We start from the raw sequence: 15,940 nt of genomic DNA, 5'->3' as shown, positions 1-15,940 counted from the left end.
CACCTGCCGACTGACCTCTCGCTGCCATCCATACCCTTGTGCTCTCTACACCTCTACCTGTCCTACATTTTGGCCTCGGCTCCGAACCTCGCACGCCATGCCGCTGCAGGTCTCCGTGCACCAGCTCTACCAGCGTCTTGAGACCATTGGAAAGGGCGCATATGGCTCGGTGCACAAAGGGCGGGACCTGCGCACCGGCGAAGTCGTCGCACTCAAGATTATCGACCTCGACACAGAAGACGACGATGTAGGCGACATCCAGCGCGAAGTCGCGCTCCTCGCCCAACTTCGGGACGCCCCCAATGTCACCAAGTACTTTGGATGCCACATGGATGGCCCACGCGTCTGGATCGTCATGGAGCTCGCGCAAGGCGGGAGTGTGCGCACTCTCATGAAGGCCTGCAAGGACGGCGTGGTGGAGGAAAAGTACGTGTCCGTCATCACGCGCGAGGTCTTGAACGGCCTCAGCTACCTGCACAAATCCGCCATCATCCACCGCGACCTCAAGGCAGCGAATGTTCTCATTACCTCTGCTGGCAAGGTCATGATATGCGACTTTGGTGTCTCTGCCCTGTTGGTCACCGCTTCAAGCAAACGAAACACCCTCGTCGGAACGCCCCACTGGATGGCTCCCGAGGTCGCACACGCATCGTCATACGACACCAAGGCCGACATTTGGAGTATGGGGATCATGATCTACGAAATGATCAAAGGCACCGCGCCGAACTCGCATATCGTAGACCAGGCGAAACTCATCCAACTGATTCCTCGCATGAAGCCTCCGCGGCTTAACGAAGGCGAAGGTACTAAGGAACTCAGGGACTTTGTCGCTGCTTGTCTCATCTTGTCACCCAGCGAAGTATGTCAGCCACCTACTCACCTTTGGATGCTAATTAATCGGTCCCTGCTCAGCGTCTCAGCGCGGACGAGCTCCTGAAGACCAAGTGGATTCTCAACGTCCGTAAAGTCTCTGTGGCAACTTTGAAAGACCTCATCCTTCGCTACGACGCATGGGTCAAGGGCGGTGGGACACGCCAAAGTATGGCCGGGCCTCTACCTTGGGAAGAACAAGAAGAACAGGATAGAGAGTGCGCATACCTTCCTTTCTTTTCTAGCACAAACCTTATATGTCGACTCTCTCCAGCGACAGTTCTGATTTCATGACCGATGATAACCCTTGGGAGTTTGACACCTTCAGAAGGGCGTCGAGGAGCAATCGGGACAATCTCGAACCCGAAAACCCACTCCTGGCTCTACTGGAGGAGCAAGCCGCCGGCGAGCAGTCTACTGTTAGACCTCCTCCCATCTCGAACGTCCCGCCAACTCTGCGAAGTCTCTTCGATTACGGCGACCTTCCTGCTCCTGAGCCATTCCGCCTGCCAGCCATCGAGATGCCTGAGGAACTTCTGGGCAACCCGTCCCTCAACACTCCCTTGCGAGGCCGCAGCCCCAGTAGAGGGTTGGTTACCCCGGAGCCTACTCTCGAAGACCCACACACGGCCAAGCAGTCAAGCTTTGCGTTCCCTCCGCCCTCTTCCACGCCACGTTCAAAGCCTGCAATTACGCTCGACGACAACGAGCCTCTCTCATCACCAACTGAACGCAAGCGTGAACGGCTACCTCCTTTGGGTCCGGGTATACCTCGAGTGTTGACCCCTACACCATCTTCCTTGGACCCGGAGCTCAAGTCCGGTCCTCGCGGCCGGTCCGCATCAACATACCGAGACGTGAGGTCCAGTCGTGGAGTACCAGACATCGAAATTCCTTTACATTCGCCTCTTTCAACATCCACAGACAGCCCTCCTCCTCCCATTATCCTCTCCGCTTCATCACCGGAACGTACAAGCACCCCTAATAAGCCTGTGGTGTCCCGAAAGCGCTCCCAAAGTGGCGCACCAGGCCTATCGTCACCTTCTTCAGCATCTTCCCCGTCAACTTTCACTTCGCGCCGCGCCAATGGTCTTGCCACACCTGATTTCCGTTTCCCTCCGAGCCCTCTGGGCGGCGGTACCAAGAGCGACCTGGAGGGATCTGGCCCTCTTCCTACCATCCGAACGCCTCATGGTCACGATCGAATATCTCCGACACATTCAAGCGTGTCCACAATTTCGACAGTCTCCTCGAGTTCTGGGAGCATTCATCAGACATCGCAGTCATTAGACGCCTCTATTATTCCTAAACGCCTGGCGTCACCTGGGGGTTCACTGGCAACTCCTCCACCTGTGCTACGAACGCGGTCTGCCACTGCAACGACTGAGCATAACCCACTGAGCAATGCACAGGCTTCCTTAATGAATATCCGAACTCCGCAACGGCGTCCAAGCCTCCAGCGTTTAGTCTCGGCGCCCCCGTTTGAAATGCCCGTCAGGCCGTTTGCGAAGGGCGAACGAAGTAATAGTCCTGCCGAGTCCTCGTTCGGCACATCTTCAGGTATCCCGTTGCCCGGTCTGCGAGATGTTCTCAAGGTATAGTATATTTCTCCAAGTATCATGAAGTGTCACCAGCTGATTCAGTGGGTGATATATAGATACCTACACTCAGCTCCGAACACAAGCTTGGCATGTCCGACCTCCTTCCACCTTCACCCGCACCCATCGCCATCCCTCCTCGATCCACGAAATCTCCCTATGGCCTGCCCCAGCCAAACTCGCAGGCTTCGTCGTCTACGACTTCACTAAACTCATTGTCCTCCCACCCTAACCTCTCTTCCACCGACCTCCGTCTCTTCTCCGACACGTCCTTCACTTCTCACGCTCATTCCCTTTCCCTCGGAGGTACACTACCTCCGTTCGATGCCCTTGTGGGTCCGGCGATCCGTCCCCTCGACCTTGGTCCTCTCATGCATTCGCACGAGGCAACACATGCTGAGCTGACAAGGACAGTGGATGAGCTCCAGCAATGGATGTCTGTCGTGGAGGCAGGACTCACACACATGCTCGATCGAACATCGCAGGATATCATCGAGGAGGAAACTGAGGACGTAGTTGTCTACGATCGCCATCTCCGCGACGACTCGTTGTCCTTCGCTGACGAGGGAACAACCACCACTACCAGCATGTTTTCGATGCCGCTCTCCTTCGACTAGCCCATGGTCATGGTGTCCCGTGTTTGCATAGTCGCCGCTGACTCTGTCTACCATGCACTTTCTGTTGTTATCGATCGTGTTTGGCTCGCATCCCGCTTTGCACGTATGTCAGTAGTTCCTGGTCATCCCCGCCCCCACCCCGACACGCAGCATGTTCACTTTGCTTTCGCACTGGCTGAGCTATAGAGACTCCATTACATGTATTGTACATCATCGCCCTGTCCATCTGTTATCCTGTACGACTATCATACCCTATTCTCTTTTGTCATCTCCCCGTCTTTCTCAGCCTCGACTGGCATGCTTGACACTCATAGCTACCCACGACTCCTCACGTAGTTGATAATCGTATCCACCGCATCTTCAACTTCGCATCCATCATTCTTGATCTGCACGTCCGGCATCACGGGCTGCTCGAACGGCGACCCGACGAAATCTACAGGTCTCCGTGGTCAGTCACTGTCAACACGTCAACGTTCCCTCCCCAAGCTCACGATCGACTCACCGCGGATCTCCCTCCTCTCCATCGCATGCTCCTTCGAGTCCCCACCTCCGCGATCGCGACAAGCATGTCCACAGCGCGTGGGCGATGCAGCTGGACTTTGCGTGAGATGCTGCGGACAATGCAACACCGGTTTTGCATCGGCGTGCCTCCGAAGTAAGTACCACTGGCGAGGCGAGTCCGCTTTGCCAGGACATGAAGTTCCTGAACAGTGAGAGTGCTTGCACTGCCATGAAGTCGCCCCGCCGCACGATGCATAAATCAGCGACGACGCAGGCCACACACGCTCGGACGGCGGTTTGGCACAAGAGCATCTATAACTCTTCTAAACGTACACACAGGCCACGGTATAACCAAAAGCGATAATGGAATAATTTAGATGAACTTCTTCTCCGTGAGGTACTCTGTGATGCGCTTCACCGCCTCGGCGACGTCGCACTCGTCCGTCTTGATGTGGATCTCGGGGCTCTCAGGCGCCTCGTACGGGGACGAGATGCCGGTGAAGTCTGCGGGAGCGCCCTCGCGTCAGCGCGGCCGTTTCGCGACGCACAGAGGACCGGAGGACAGAGACGCACCCTTGATCTCGCCCGAGCGGGCCTTCTTGTAGAGGCCCTTGGGGTCGCGCGCCTCGACGACGGCGAGGGGCGCGTCGATGTAGACCTCGACGAACGCGAGGCCCGCCTTCTCGTGGAGCTCGCGCGCGACCGCGCGGTCCGCGCGGAATGGCGAGATGAACGCGGTGAGGGCGATGCAGCACGCGTCCGCGAAAAGCTTCGAGACCTGCGTGTGTGCACCCCGGGCCAGTCCCCGCGGCCGCCGCGCAAAGATTGAGTAGATCGCAGGTTTTTGTATTATTTCGTGTTCGATCAAGCGAGTTTGCGGAGCGGAAGGACGGACGACAGGGAAGGGCAAGAAAGGGGCCGGTCAGCCCTGCGGAGCGCGCGCGAGAGGGAGAAGGAACGGCGTACCTCGCCGATGCGGCGGATGTTCTCGTTGCGCGACTTGTCGTCGAAGCCGAGGTCCTTGTTCAGGCCGAAGCGGATGTTGTCACCATCGAGACGGTAGGTGAACTTGTGGAGGTGGAGGAGGTGCTGCTCGAGCGCGCATGCGACCGTTGACTGCATCCCGCCGCGCGCATCAACACTCGCACCCACGCGCCGCCCAGAGGCTCGGGACACGCACCTTGCCGCTCGCGCTGAGACCAGTGAACCAGACGGTGACGCCCTTCTGGCTGAGGAGGGCGGGGCGCTCCTCGGCGGAGACGGAGCCTACATCGCAACGGTCCGATCAGTGTCGGACTCAAAGCTCTGGCGCGCGCGACTCACCGGTATGGAAGGTGATGTTGGTGGACATTTTGCGTGAGGTGGTGGGTCGGAAGGAGGAGGCTCGGGGAGGCGGGGCGGGGAGGAGGGGATGAGGGAGTTTGCGGCACGATGGTGCAGTCGCGGGGTATAAGTAGATGGGCATAGGCACGTGACGGGTGTCGCCGCGGCGCGCGTTGCAGCGAATGGCGAGGATGCCAATTCGCGAAATGGCGATGTGGATGATTCAGCCGCGCGCGAATTCCAGATTGCCTCCCGCGGCGACCAATCGACGGACGCTGTTATGCGCGACATGGATGAACGAGCACCGATGCAGGTCACGGGCAGAGAAACGGTGGGATGGACGCCGCCGCCGTCACTCGCTGTTCGTATTACCTCTCTTCCCTCACTGGTTCGTGCATCGGTTGCTCCTGGTCGCAATGTGACAGACTGATTGAAGGGTATCGCATTCATACAACTACAGGCCCCCGTCCAATAGGGGAGGGCGCGATAACATGCCAAACATGCGAAAGCGTGACTGTGTGCGAAGGAGCATACAACAAGACAACTAGGGGAGATATGTCGAGCGAGGTTGCCGTGCGGACTCCGGAGGCCAAGGCCAAGGGCGCCGCGCAGTGTGAAAAGCCATGTGGATCATCCTCACGCACTGCGTTCAGGGATGGTGCATCTTCCCGCATACCCACAGGACGATTTTCTGGATCGCTTCCGTCACTTGCTCCGTGCTCAGCGGCTGGTCTACAGGGGGACAGTGCATGAAAAGCACCGGCGTGCTCTTGGTGGGGGTGCTCCGCTCCTTGAACTTCTCCTGCGGGGCCATCGACCGCTTGGACTCCGCCATGGAACAGTAGAAGATGAAGTCGCATAGATAGTGGCCAGCGTCCATGGACGAGTAGACCTGCTGTGAGGCGCGCCAAAAGGCCCATCAGGAGGAAACAGCCGAGAGGAATAGATAGACGCACGTCAATGCCGTTCTCTTTTAGATGGACGATCAGCTTGGGCACGTCGACGTCTGTCGACAACTCGTCCGCGAACTGCTCATACCCCTTGCCGAAGCCTCGGTTGGGTGGTGAAGGAATGTCCATGACCTCTTGAGACCCCTCCGGACCGCTGCCACTCAATGGGGGCCCGATGAGCATGCGCATCTCGCGCGAAAGGTCCGACTCGCTTTCTTCGATAGGGTCTTTGGGCAGATGGACGATGGGGGCGTACTCGCCAGCTGCATCCTTCATCCTATACCCGTTCTTGTGGCCGACACGTTCGATCCGCAACGGTCCGCGTCCAGCCACGCCTACGTGGAAGACAAAGTCGTAGCCGTTCACTGGAGGAGGGGGGACGCTGGAGGCATCGACGGTGGGGGGAGGGTGGGTGGACGAATGTGGAAGCCGGGCACGGCGCCGAGAACGGCCTGGTATGTGACAGGGAGCTCGAGGGTGGTGATATGGATCTGCTGTGGGCGGCGAAGAAGCTCCTCCATCTCGTCGGTGATCATCGTGGCCTGATCAGTGGGTATGAGCTCGGCCGGTGGCTCGGTGTAGAGGATAGTGTTGTGAAGGGGCCTGACGGCGAGACTGGACGGGTTCTCCTTGTACCTTCCAAAGGGCTAGTGGACGCAACACGAACCACGCACTACGCATTCAGCGAGGTGGGAGCCATGGGGTAGAGTGGGACGGCTTACTCCGAAGCCAGTAATGAGCACGCGAAGCGCGTTGGGGTCCAAGTTGCGCTCATTTGCACTGACGAGGGGCGGCATGAGGGACCACAGACGACGGGGAGGGAGAGGCAGTAAGGAGGAGTGGGCGGTGGGCGAGGCGGGGCTGGGCGCGGGGAGATATAGAGCTCGAGGCGGAGGCCAGCGCGCAAGCCCTGGACCCGATTCGGACGGGTCGATCGATGTCGCACTGGCGCCGGAACACAAACTCAATCTTGCACAGATCTCGGCCACATTGTTCCCCTCTGCAGAGGCCGGCCAATGGGAGATGGCGCTTGCTGCACGTGACTGAACCGACTCCAGCTGCTTCGCGGGCCACGCGCGTCTTCTCCCACCTTCACTCCGTCTCTCACCGGAACTGTTGTCTATTCTGCTTGACCATTGGACCAGCGGCATACATCTAGCACAGTGGAGACGAGGATGAACAAAGAAGGCAAAAGAGGTGCGTCGCCGTGTTTCTTCAGGCATTGTGCGACTTATCTGACGCGATTGCTTTGCCCTCAAGTTACATGGTAAGCGACCCGTCACCCCTGCTCAGCTCTAGTCTTATCTGCTAAACAGCCCAGTGTGCTCTCACCACGTTCTGGAGCACAACATTAACGCGCACTTGGACAACAACTGTGCGGAAGATGTCCCGGTTCATCCACCCCCCAACACTCAGAAAAGCAAAATGCTACAGGCATCCATAACCTCGCTCCTCACTCCCTCACAGAAAGCGTCTAATTCGCGCGCATCGTACTATGCTCAGCCCTCGTCGTCCAAGTCAACACATACAAGGAAGCGCAGCGAAGCAGACGACTCCTTCCGTGGCTCTACTCCCTCCAAGAAGCCACGCGTCACAATGTCAGCACGTCTTCATTCGGCAGCACCTTTGGCTGAACGTCTACGACCACAGACCATTGGGGAGTTTGTCGGGCAACCACACCTTACTGAGTCGGGTTCCCTGCTCTTAAGTCATTTAGAGAGTGGGGCGACTGGGAGTATCGTTTTCTGGGGTCCACCAGGGTGCGTGTTCCTCTTTCTCTTCAGACCGCTTCTCAATGAGAAACATATGCCTCAGGTGTGGCAAAACAACGTTGGCGCGACTACTAGCCAAACGGACGGATGCAGAGTTCAAAGAGCTCAGTGCGACGGATTCTGGAATTGCGGAAGTTCGTGCAGTTGTGGAGGAGGCGAAGAGACTTCTTGCTCTCACAGGAAGGTCAAGAGGCGTCGACCATAAGTTATTGTCTCGATGCTCATGCGAGCCATGCAACAGGAGAACCATCTTGTTTTTGGACGAAGTGCATCGTTTCAACAAAGCCCAGCAGGTGCGTGTTTGGTCCATGCACTCTTGACGTTGACCAACAACGTGCAGGATATTTTCCTGCCTTTCTTGGAGCAAGGTCATCTGCAGGTGTGTTAGTGTCTTCTGCAGAAATGCCTGCGGCTGAGGAAGAATTAGTTGATAGGTGCTACCACAGAAAACCCTTCGTTCCGTTTAACCAGCGCATTACTCAGTCGTTGTCGGTGCGTCAGGTTGCTACATGATATGGCGCCCCAGTGGTTCATGTCTCCATAGGGTTTTCATACTGGAACGTCTGAGTGACGATGACATCAGGAAGATTGTCACAAACGCTATAGAGCGAGTCACCGACTCTATATTAGCAAAACAGGACCTCCCGCCTTCGTCGCCCGTGGAAATCGAGATACTGGATGACGATGAAGCAACGAACGTCGCCAGCTCCCAACCGGACGTCGAGGAGCCCCTCGCCCAAGCCCTTTCGTCCACTCAAGCATCCGAGGTCTCAGAATCCCGATCCGAGACGCAATACACCGACGCCCTTTGCTTCCCTAATTACCCGCACATCACCTCTAAGGTGCTTTCCACCATCATCGCGCTCTCGACCGGCGACGCACGCACCGCGCTCTCACTCATCGAACTCGTCCTGCACGCTCCTATCACGTCCGAAGAGCCGAAGCTGCTCGCCGCGCTCCGCCGCTCCGTCGCGACCGCGTACGACCGCGGCGGGGACAGCCACTACGACATGATCTCGGCGCTGCACAAGAGCGTGCGGGGCTCGCAGCCGAGCGCGGCGCTCTACTGGCTCGCGCGCATGCTCACCGCGGGCGAGGACCCGCTGTACGTCGCGCGCCGGATGGTCGTCTGCGCGAGCGAGGACATCGGCATGGCCGACCGCCATGCGCTGCCTCTGGTCAGCCTCCCGGTTCCTCCCTGCATCCCCGCTTCGCTCGATGCTGACATTTCCGTTCCCCTCCAGGCGATGGCGGCCTACCAGGCATGTCAGGTCATCGGCATGCCCGAGTGCCGCATCAACCTCGCCCACCTCGTCACGTACCTCGCCGAGGCCCCCAAGTCGACGCGCGCGTACGAGGGCTACGCTCGCGCGGAGGAGGCGGCGGCGGCCGACCCGTCGATCCCCGTGCCGCTCATGATGCGCAACGCGCCCACGGGGCTCATGAAGCAGCTCGGGTACGCGGGCGGGTACCGCTACAACCCGGACTACAGGTGCGTGCCTCCACTCCTTCCTCCCGCTTCTCTGCTTGCTTGCGCGTCGGCGACCGCGGGGCGTGTGCGTGGCTGACGTGCTGTGTGTGTATTGCAGGCATCCGGTCACAAACGATTACATGCCGATTCAGTTTCGCGGTGACGAGTTCGTGCGCAAGGCGGGGGACCTCGGCGGGAAGACGTGGGACGAAGACGCTTTACGGAAGTGGGAGTACGCGGAGAACGGGGGGAAGCCATGGTCCGGCAGGCCATCGGAAAACGGAGAACCTTCATCTCACGACGAACGCGATTCAGAAACCTGAATATGCTGTCGATCATTCCAATACTTTAATCTGCCTTCTTGCTTTGCCAATACCCCAGCTCCTGACGATCCCCTGTACTCATATGTGTAGCATACTTCCATAAACAACAATCTGCGAATAATACCGTACGTACAACATAGCCATCTGTGACCGAGATAGAAAAATACGTGACAACCGATAATAACCCTACTTCCACATTTTCCCAGTGCATATGGCAGCTCCACATCTACAAGGAATGTGAATGGCATCGTTGAAAGGCTAAGCGGCAAAATGAGCACAGGTGACGAAGAGAGCTAGATCAGAAGGACTCGCCTCTCCATCCGCCTCCTTTGCAAGGTCTTCTTCGTCCAACCGGCCAGCGTAGGAGAAGCAAAGCTCCTGGTAAGGCTCAATATCTGCCACAGTGAAGATGGCGAGTAGCGGTTTTTCCATGTTGGACTCGTTGATGTATGTGCCTACAATCCAACAATTCGGGTCGCAGCTGTGGTTCTGGAAGAATGGCTCAGCATATAACGGGCTTACTGGCAGCGAGGTAGACCTACGAGATATCGAGTGAACTGTGGTGTTGTCAGCAAAGAATAAATGTCCTAGTCATAGAATTTTTACTGACATTGCCCACATGATACGCGTCGATGCTATAATCGTTCAAACCTGTGTAGTAGAAGTCTATGTCGAACAGGTACGTTCGTCCGAACTTGTTGTAAGCGCTGTGAGCATTGTATGAGTGCCAATTATCATCATAAATGTCACTTCTCGCCCTTACAATTCTCGCTTTTCTGCGGCTACGCCAGTAAGATATTCGCCGGCGTAGACCCCAAGGTACGTATACGCAGGGATCTTCTGGGGACCCGCGAACACACCTGCATTTGGGTGAGCGTCGGAAACTGAAACAGACAAAACAACGCCGTACCCCATCCCTTGTCGGGCGTCTTCCGGATCGCCAACGCATGCTTTCGGCCTTGTTGAACAACCTGCGCAAGTTATTGACACGATCCCCGAGGAACTCATGGCTGACTTACCCTGTTCGGACAGTCATCCGAGCATCCGCAATTCATGTTGCATTCGACGACCGGGAGTTCCTCCCGCCCTCGCTTGAGCCGCCCCCCTTCGTACGAGAACCCGATGCACATCGGATATTCAATGTGCTCTTCGACGAGGCTACGCTGCCGCAGCGCGCACAGACACGTCTTCGAGTTCGGGTCGCACGGACCGCGGCACCCGCAGCCCTTCAGCTCGTTGTAGTTCGGCGGAGGCACCTCCGTCCCGTGCCACATCAGGTTCGAGTAGTAGAACTCGAGCGGCGGCGTCGGCTCGTCGTCTACGTCGTTCACCACCCGAATCGGCGGGGCACGGGGCTCGTCACGCGCGGTGTTCGCCCGGATTTCGCCCTCAAAGATGTGGACCTGCATGTCGCCTGCGGCGCGCGCCGCCGCGGGGAGCGCGTTCAGCCGGTCTTGGAGATCGTGCGGGATGTCCTCCGCAAGCTGCGTCACCGGCGCGAACTCGCGCGCGAGCCGCTCTCGGTCCTTCTGCCACGAGAGCGTCTCGAAGCCGGCGGCCTCGAACGCACTCGTGTACCGGTTCCCAGCGACGGACGTGGCCGAGATCCCGCCCTGGTCCACCACCTCCTCGTCGCTTTGCGAGCGGACCTGGAGGAGCTGCGAAGCGTTGGGGCGGCTGCGGGTGAGACGCTGCGGGCGAGTCCGCTCTTCGGGCTCGAGCGAGGAGCTCGCAGACTGAGAGGTGGAAGTGGAGATGCGGGCTGATCGACGAGGCAACGTGGTGGGCTGTGAGCGGCGTGTTCGCCGCCCGAGATCCCGAGGAGGTTGTGAGCTCCTCAGTGGCGACTGCCAAACGCGTTAGCTATTAGCAGGTGAACTGAATTGTCTCAGAGAGGGCAGCCTACCTCAGCCTCGGGCGAGGCTCCTGGAGAATCCGTAGATGAGTTAGGGTACAACAGAGTGAGGTGATCGTCATCGGTGGACGCAGAGGATGAGAGGGAGCGAGGGGGAGAGCTGCTTGATTGCCCGAAGGAAGGTGTGGAGGCCGAAGGCGCCTCCGCAGCAATACCAGAATGTGTGGTGAACATGGATTCCCTGGGAATGGGAAGAGCAGGAGCAGACACCGTTCGCGGTAGAGGTGATGGTTGAACGGATGGAGGGGGGTTTGAGGGTGCCCGTTGCTTCTGAACGGCCTGCGCAAACATTTGACTACGAGGGAGTGGTAACTTGAATTGCTGCGCTGGAGGTACCTGGTCTGGGAGAGACGCGGAGCCAGCTGTGACACTGGGCCCTGGTGAAGGGCCAGCCACACTGGCGGAAGGTGCTGCGGAGGGCGCATCCGCCATTGCTGAGGCATTTCCGCTGATATGTCGTGCAGTCCGGGGGAGAGGCGGGATGGGGAGATTTGGCTTGATGGGCGACGCGAACGAACTGTCGGACGCCCTCCTTCCCTTACGGACGCTTGCGACGGCATTGAGATCCAGAGTCTTAACAACTGGAGGGGAAGATGGAGGAGTATGGGGGGTCGTGAGACCAGCAGCTTGAGGGCGGAATACTGTTTCAAGGTTAGACTTCGTCGGAATTTAGAGAGAGAAAAGCACTTGCGATGGGTACGGGGAAGGGGGCCAGGTGATGCGTGGGTTGGCTCCAAGAGAGACCTCGGCTTCGAGGCGGAAGCAAGGCTTATTAGGTCGAGAGGGTCTGGTGACGAAGGTTCATCTGCAAGATTGATGGGCTTCCTCCGTGCATTATCATTGCGAGCTTGTCGAATGATAGCCGCTAGTGTCTGGCCTAGTGGCTGTTTGGGAGACTTTGAGGGCTCAATGGATAATTCTAGATCCATAGGGATTTCTTGTGCCCATTCCTACAACATGTTAAGTTGAAATCTTTAAATTGCAAACAAAAACCACATACTGCAACTGTGGCATTGGGTGCATCAGGCGATTGAGATGCACTTGGAGCTGCTGCCACTGCAGGAGAGACGAGCCCGGTATTGACTGGCGCACCGGACTGATCAGACCACTTGAAGAATGAGTTGGGGTACCGTGGACGCATACTGCGAGAGGCAGGAGAGGGTGAGCATTGAGTCTGTTCTTCTTGTGACTGTGGGAGGGGTTGAGGTCCATCTGAGTTGCTGGCACTAGCTGAGTTGCTGGTATCAGGTTGTTCTTCCGAGAGGCTGGCACCAGTATATCCATCGTCTTCGATTTCTGGGTTTCCCGTGGATATTGCGAGCTCTTGCAACCCAGGATCTAGCATTTGGGAAACTGGACTTGCTGTCTCAGATCTAAGAGTGGACGTTGACACAGATGTTACGAGTGGCGAGACGGACAGCCGCATGGTGACATCGCTTGCAAGAGCGGTGACCGAGTCGACTACGGGTGCTTCCTCTTCGGCGACCTCCCAGCGTGCCTCGACATCCTCCATTTCAATGTCACCCGGAGGCACTTCTTCCTCATCCTCCTCATCGAGAATAAAAACTCCACCTACTTCTCTGAACCCGGGAGGCACACGAGTCGGACGCTTCTTCTTTGACTTCTCGGTCCGCTCCTTAGTCTTGGCTGGTTTCTGAACTGGCTTGATGACTTTCTTGGGGTGCTCGTGCTTCGGGGGTTTGACAGCCGGCAGAGGTTCATCTTCATCGTCAGAAATCACAATCACTTGGACATCAGGGGGAGGGCCCGAAGGGTTTGAAACAGAAGCTAGGCGAATATGCCACATCAATCCCAAGCACGCACGCACACTGGACCTAAAAAGCGTACATCGCGGACTCCTGCCGTTCTTCTCAGGGGTCTCAGGAGTAGATGTGTTCGCTGGATTTTCGGTTTTCTGTGCTCCGAGCGATGGAGGCGTAAATTTCGAGGCCTGAGTCGCGCTGGCCGGGGTTGTGGGTACTGCGAAGCAAGGCGTAGAGCCTTCAGACGACGCGTGAATCCCAAACACTGCAGCAGAACCGAGAGAAACCGTACCGCTCGCATCGCTGCGCCGTGGTATATTGCTTGTACTGTGCCGTGAAAACGGAAGCCCAGGCTTGCTTTTTGCCGCGCCAGCCGACGCTGAGGCATCCAAAGTAGCGATTTGGGCATTGTCGAGAGTCACTCTCCTCTGCTGGTGCTCCTTGAGGAGCTGAGGCCTCTTATTCTTGTTGAGAAGATTCGAGTGGGTCGATGCCAGCGAGGTGTATCGACTGGACTTGGACTGACTGAGCGCTGTGGCGGCGAGGGGGCTGTCAAGAGGCACCATGGTCCCCGCCAGGGCAATCCCATCCTTTTCCGGGTTCAGAATCTTTCGCCTCTTCTTCTTGACGGGACGACCGTCATCACCATCGGCGTCCTCGCGAGCACGGCGTGAAGGAACTGGGGAGAAGTCCCGGGAAGTGGAGGCTGCTCGTCACAGTACACATGAAGACCTCGGGTAGGATAACAGGGGTTAGCACGTACCTGATCCTGCTGGCCCATTCACGGCCGCCCTTGAACCACTCGCTGGACGATCTGTGCTGTGCAAAAGCTGGGTGCCAGGCCCAGCAGCCGTACTTGCTGCGACTACCCTTGTGCGGGGGAGGGGGAGGTTGTTCTTGGCCATGGACGGCTGCGAGTCGTCGTCTTCTTGTAGCTCGTCTTCTTCGGGCACGGCGGTGCTCACGGAACACTCTGGTAGCGGTGGAGTGGAGGCAGGAGAAGAGAAGGGGTATGGACACGGGGAACAGCTTAAGAAGCTGAGACGGTGTAGGTGGACGGCGGCTGACCTCGTTGGAGAACCGTCCAGGACGGAATCGATGGAGCGCGCATAACCGGTCCGCCCTGCGCAGGGGCAATCTTGAATTTCCAGGTGACAGGAGGAAGGAGATTAGCAGCAGAGAAAGCCCTTTCCGTATCGCGCGAGGCTCGCCCTCTGCTCGCGCTGCGCGCGCCTGCCCCCCAAGATCGCTTGGAGCCACCCGGACAATCCCGGTCCGGAGACACTGGTTGAATATTCCCTATAATCCAATGCCAGCGTCTGGATTCCCGCGTTCCCAACATCGAACATCATCTCTTCATCATTGTGATACAAGACATAGAACATTACATCGCCTGCTATCCCTTCGCAGCCATGGACATCAATCACTGCTGCCTGTCGCGAAACTTCATCCCTGCCACACAGCGGGTCCGGGGATCGTGTAGTTGGTGACACCCTGTTCAGCAAGCAGTCAGCAAGAGTCAATGATCACATCCATGTTTTCAAGTGCTAAAACTGACCGGCTGCGAGTAAACGTCGATGCCAACACCAGGGTCTGACATCGAGTACGCGCCGGGGAACTTGACCAGGTAGTCGCCACTAGGAGTCGCGGAGCCAGAACCCTACGAAATTGTTTATTAGCTTCACGCAAACGATGACAGGTACGATATTACTCACAGTAAGGATCAGCTGGGCGCACTCAGGGTAGAATTGCGGCTGGTCCGAGGTGTGGATGGCAAGCAGCTGGGCCACATAAAGGGGTCAACAAATATCGACCCGTTCTATGAAAACGCTTGGCACCTCGTGGCGGATGAAGTACTCGCCCGGAGCAAGGGACGCGGGAATGGTGGTAGTCCAGCTGCTGTTGTCGTTGACGAGTTCGCTCATGCCCCAAAGACCAGTCGGGAGGTCCCCAGAGATGAGGCCGGCCTCGTCGATCTTGAACTTTAGAGACGTGCCTGCAGTCAACACCTGCTCAGTTACACGACTTCTTGTAGACGTCACTTACCCATTCAAGGGACGTCGGGTCAGCGTCCGTGCAAGAGCCGCCGCATGAGGCCATGTAGACCATGACGGGGCCGATGGTATGCGGCCACGGGTTGCTAAAAGTGTGATGCGCCACGTCGAGCCCCATGGACAACACACAAGTTCTTGAGTACTTACTTCCAGTACGCGACAACATCCGAGCCCGCCGGGACCGTGGCGGACTGCTGGCCAGAGCCGAGGTTGGCACCGTTGGCGTTGCAAGCGAGGCTGGAGTCGGTGGGGTCCGTGATCGGGTTGTAAGTGTCCCATTCGCGCTGGATGCTGGTCTGACCCGTGGGGGTGTTGTACGCCAAGAAGCTGGACAAAGGTTAGCACAAGTGACGGAGGACCAGTTGGAGTGAACAAACCCATTGTACGTAGTGCCGCCGATGGAGTAGCTGACCACACCGCCGTGGGCGACGACCTGACTAACACCAATGGCGAGAGTGGCGAGAGCAGTGGTGATCATCTTGAAAACGTGCTAAAAACTTGAGAGGCAGTTGAGCACGAGTAGACCTCCCTGTGTCCTCGTCAGGCTTTATACTTGAGACGTGGAGGCGGCTACGTGATAAGCTGAAGTTGGAACGTACATGTTCGCGACGTTGTTCCGAGCGTATGGCTGGTGTGAACAATCATGCAGGGTGTACCTCGGTGTGAGTGGAGCTCGTTTCTGCGTGCTGCAGTGAGACAGCGTTACGAGTTCGTTAGTGATGTGATGAAGCCAGCTAGCGGGTATCTGCGCAGAACTGAAAGAAGGAGCAGATGACCAAGGTA

General features: G+C 57.5%; 6 protein-coding genes across 6 annotated transcripts; 2 read left to right on the top strand and 4 right to left on the bottom strand.

Annotated features, from left to right (window-relative positions):
• Positions 1-97: 97 nt before the first annotated feature.
• On the top strand, positions 98-3,085 carry BXZ73DRAFT_47941 (Pkinase-domain-containing protein; the record flags this gene model as incomplete). The annotated part of the gene is made up of 4 exons (XM_048019960.1): positions 98-859; positions 913-1,088; positions 1,145-2,465; positions 2,528-3,085. 4 exons carry the CDS (start codon positions 98-100, stop codon positions 3,083-3,085), a joined length of 2,817 nt encoding a protein of 938 aa, XP_047877169.1.
• Positions 3,086-3,959: 874 nt separating this feature from the next.
• On the bottom strand, positions 3,960-4,937 carry BXZ73DRAFT_102070 (adenylylsulfate kinase; the record flags this gene model as incomplete). Its single annotated transcript, XM_048015102.1, has 5 exons — positions 3,960-4,090; positions 4,160-4,364; positions 4,553-4,702; positions 4,767-4,852; positions 4,910-4,937. 5 exons carry the CDS (start codon positions 4,935-4,937, stop codon positions 3,960-3,962), a joined length of 600 nt encoding a protein of 199 aa, XP_047877168.1.
• A 621-nt stretch (positions 4,938-5,558) lies between these two features.
• On the bottom strand, positions 5,559-6,656 carry BXZ73DRAFT_90393 (peptidase C15 pyroglutamyl peptidase I-like protein; the record flags this gene model as incomplete). The annotated part of the gene is made up of 4 exons (XM_048025619.1): positions 5,559-5,804; positions 5,866-6,224; positions 6,278-6,506; positions 6,582-6,656. The coding sequence occupies 4 exons, from the start codon at positions 6,654-6,656 to the stop codon at positions 5,559-5,561; spliced, it is 909 nt and encodes a 302-aa protein (XP_047877167.1).
• A 628-nt stretch (positions 6,657-7,284) lies between these two features.
• On the top strand, positions 7,285-9,425 carry BXZ73DRAFT_48071 (P-loop containing nucleoside triphosphate hydrolase protein; the record flags this gene model as incomplete). The annotated part of the gene is given in 8 exon segments (XM_048019983.1): positions 7,285-7,619; positions 7,675-7,815; positions 7,873-7,924; positions 7,972-8,010; positions 8,059-8,156; positions 8,176-8,809; positions 8,876-9,123; positions 9,221-9,425. 8 exon segments carry the CDS (start codon positions 7,285-7,287, stop codon positions 9,423-9,425), a joined length of 1,752 nt encoding a protein of 583 aa, XP_047877166.1.
• Positions 9,426-9,611: 186 nt separating this feature from the next.
• On the bottom strand, positions 9,612-11,200 carry BXZ73DRAFT_47974 (SET domain-containing protein; the record flags this gene model as incomplete). The annotated part of the gene is made up of 6 exons (XM_048019965.1): positions 9,612-9,683; positions 9,711-9,914; positions 10,036-10,132; positions 10,189-10,285; positions 10,336-10,396; positions 10,445-11,200. Coding segments are annotated over 6 exons (1,287 nt in total), but the record flags the coding sequence as incomplete, so codon positions are not given.
• A 3,349-nt stretch (positions 11,201-14,549) lies between these two features.
• On the bottom strand, positions 14,550-15,635 carry BXZ73DRAFT_102066 (cellulose-growth-specific protein; the record flags this gene model as incomplete). Its single annotated transcript, XM_048015101.1, has 7 exons — positions 14,550-14,597; positions 14,662-14,763; positions 14,819-14,884; positions 14,942-15,085; positions 15,150-15,243; positions 15,305-15,484; positions 15,535-15,635. The coding sequence occupies 7 exons, from the start codon at positions 15,633-15,635 to the stop codon at positions 14,550-14,552; spliced, it is 735 nt and encodes a 244-aa protein (XP_047877164.1).
• Between the last annotated feature and the right edge of the window lie 305 nt (positions 15,636-15,940).

Source organism: Epithele typhae, assembly GCF_022376455.1.
Source record: "Epithele typhae strain CBS 203.58 chromosome Unknown BXZ73scaffold_29, whole genome shotgun sequence".
NCBI classification, from domain to species: Eukaryota; Fungi; Basidiomycota; class Agaricomycetes; order Polyporales; family Epitheliaceae; genus Epithele; species Epithele typhae.
This window is presented reverse-complemented; position numbering and strand designations above follow the sequence as displayed.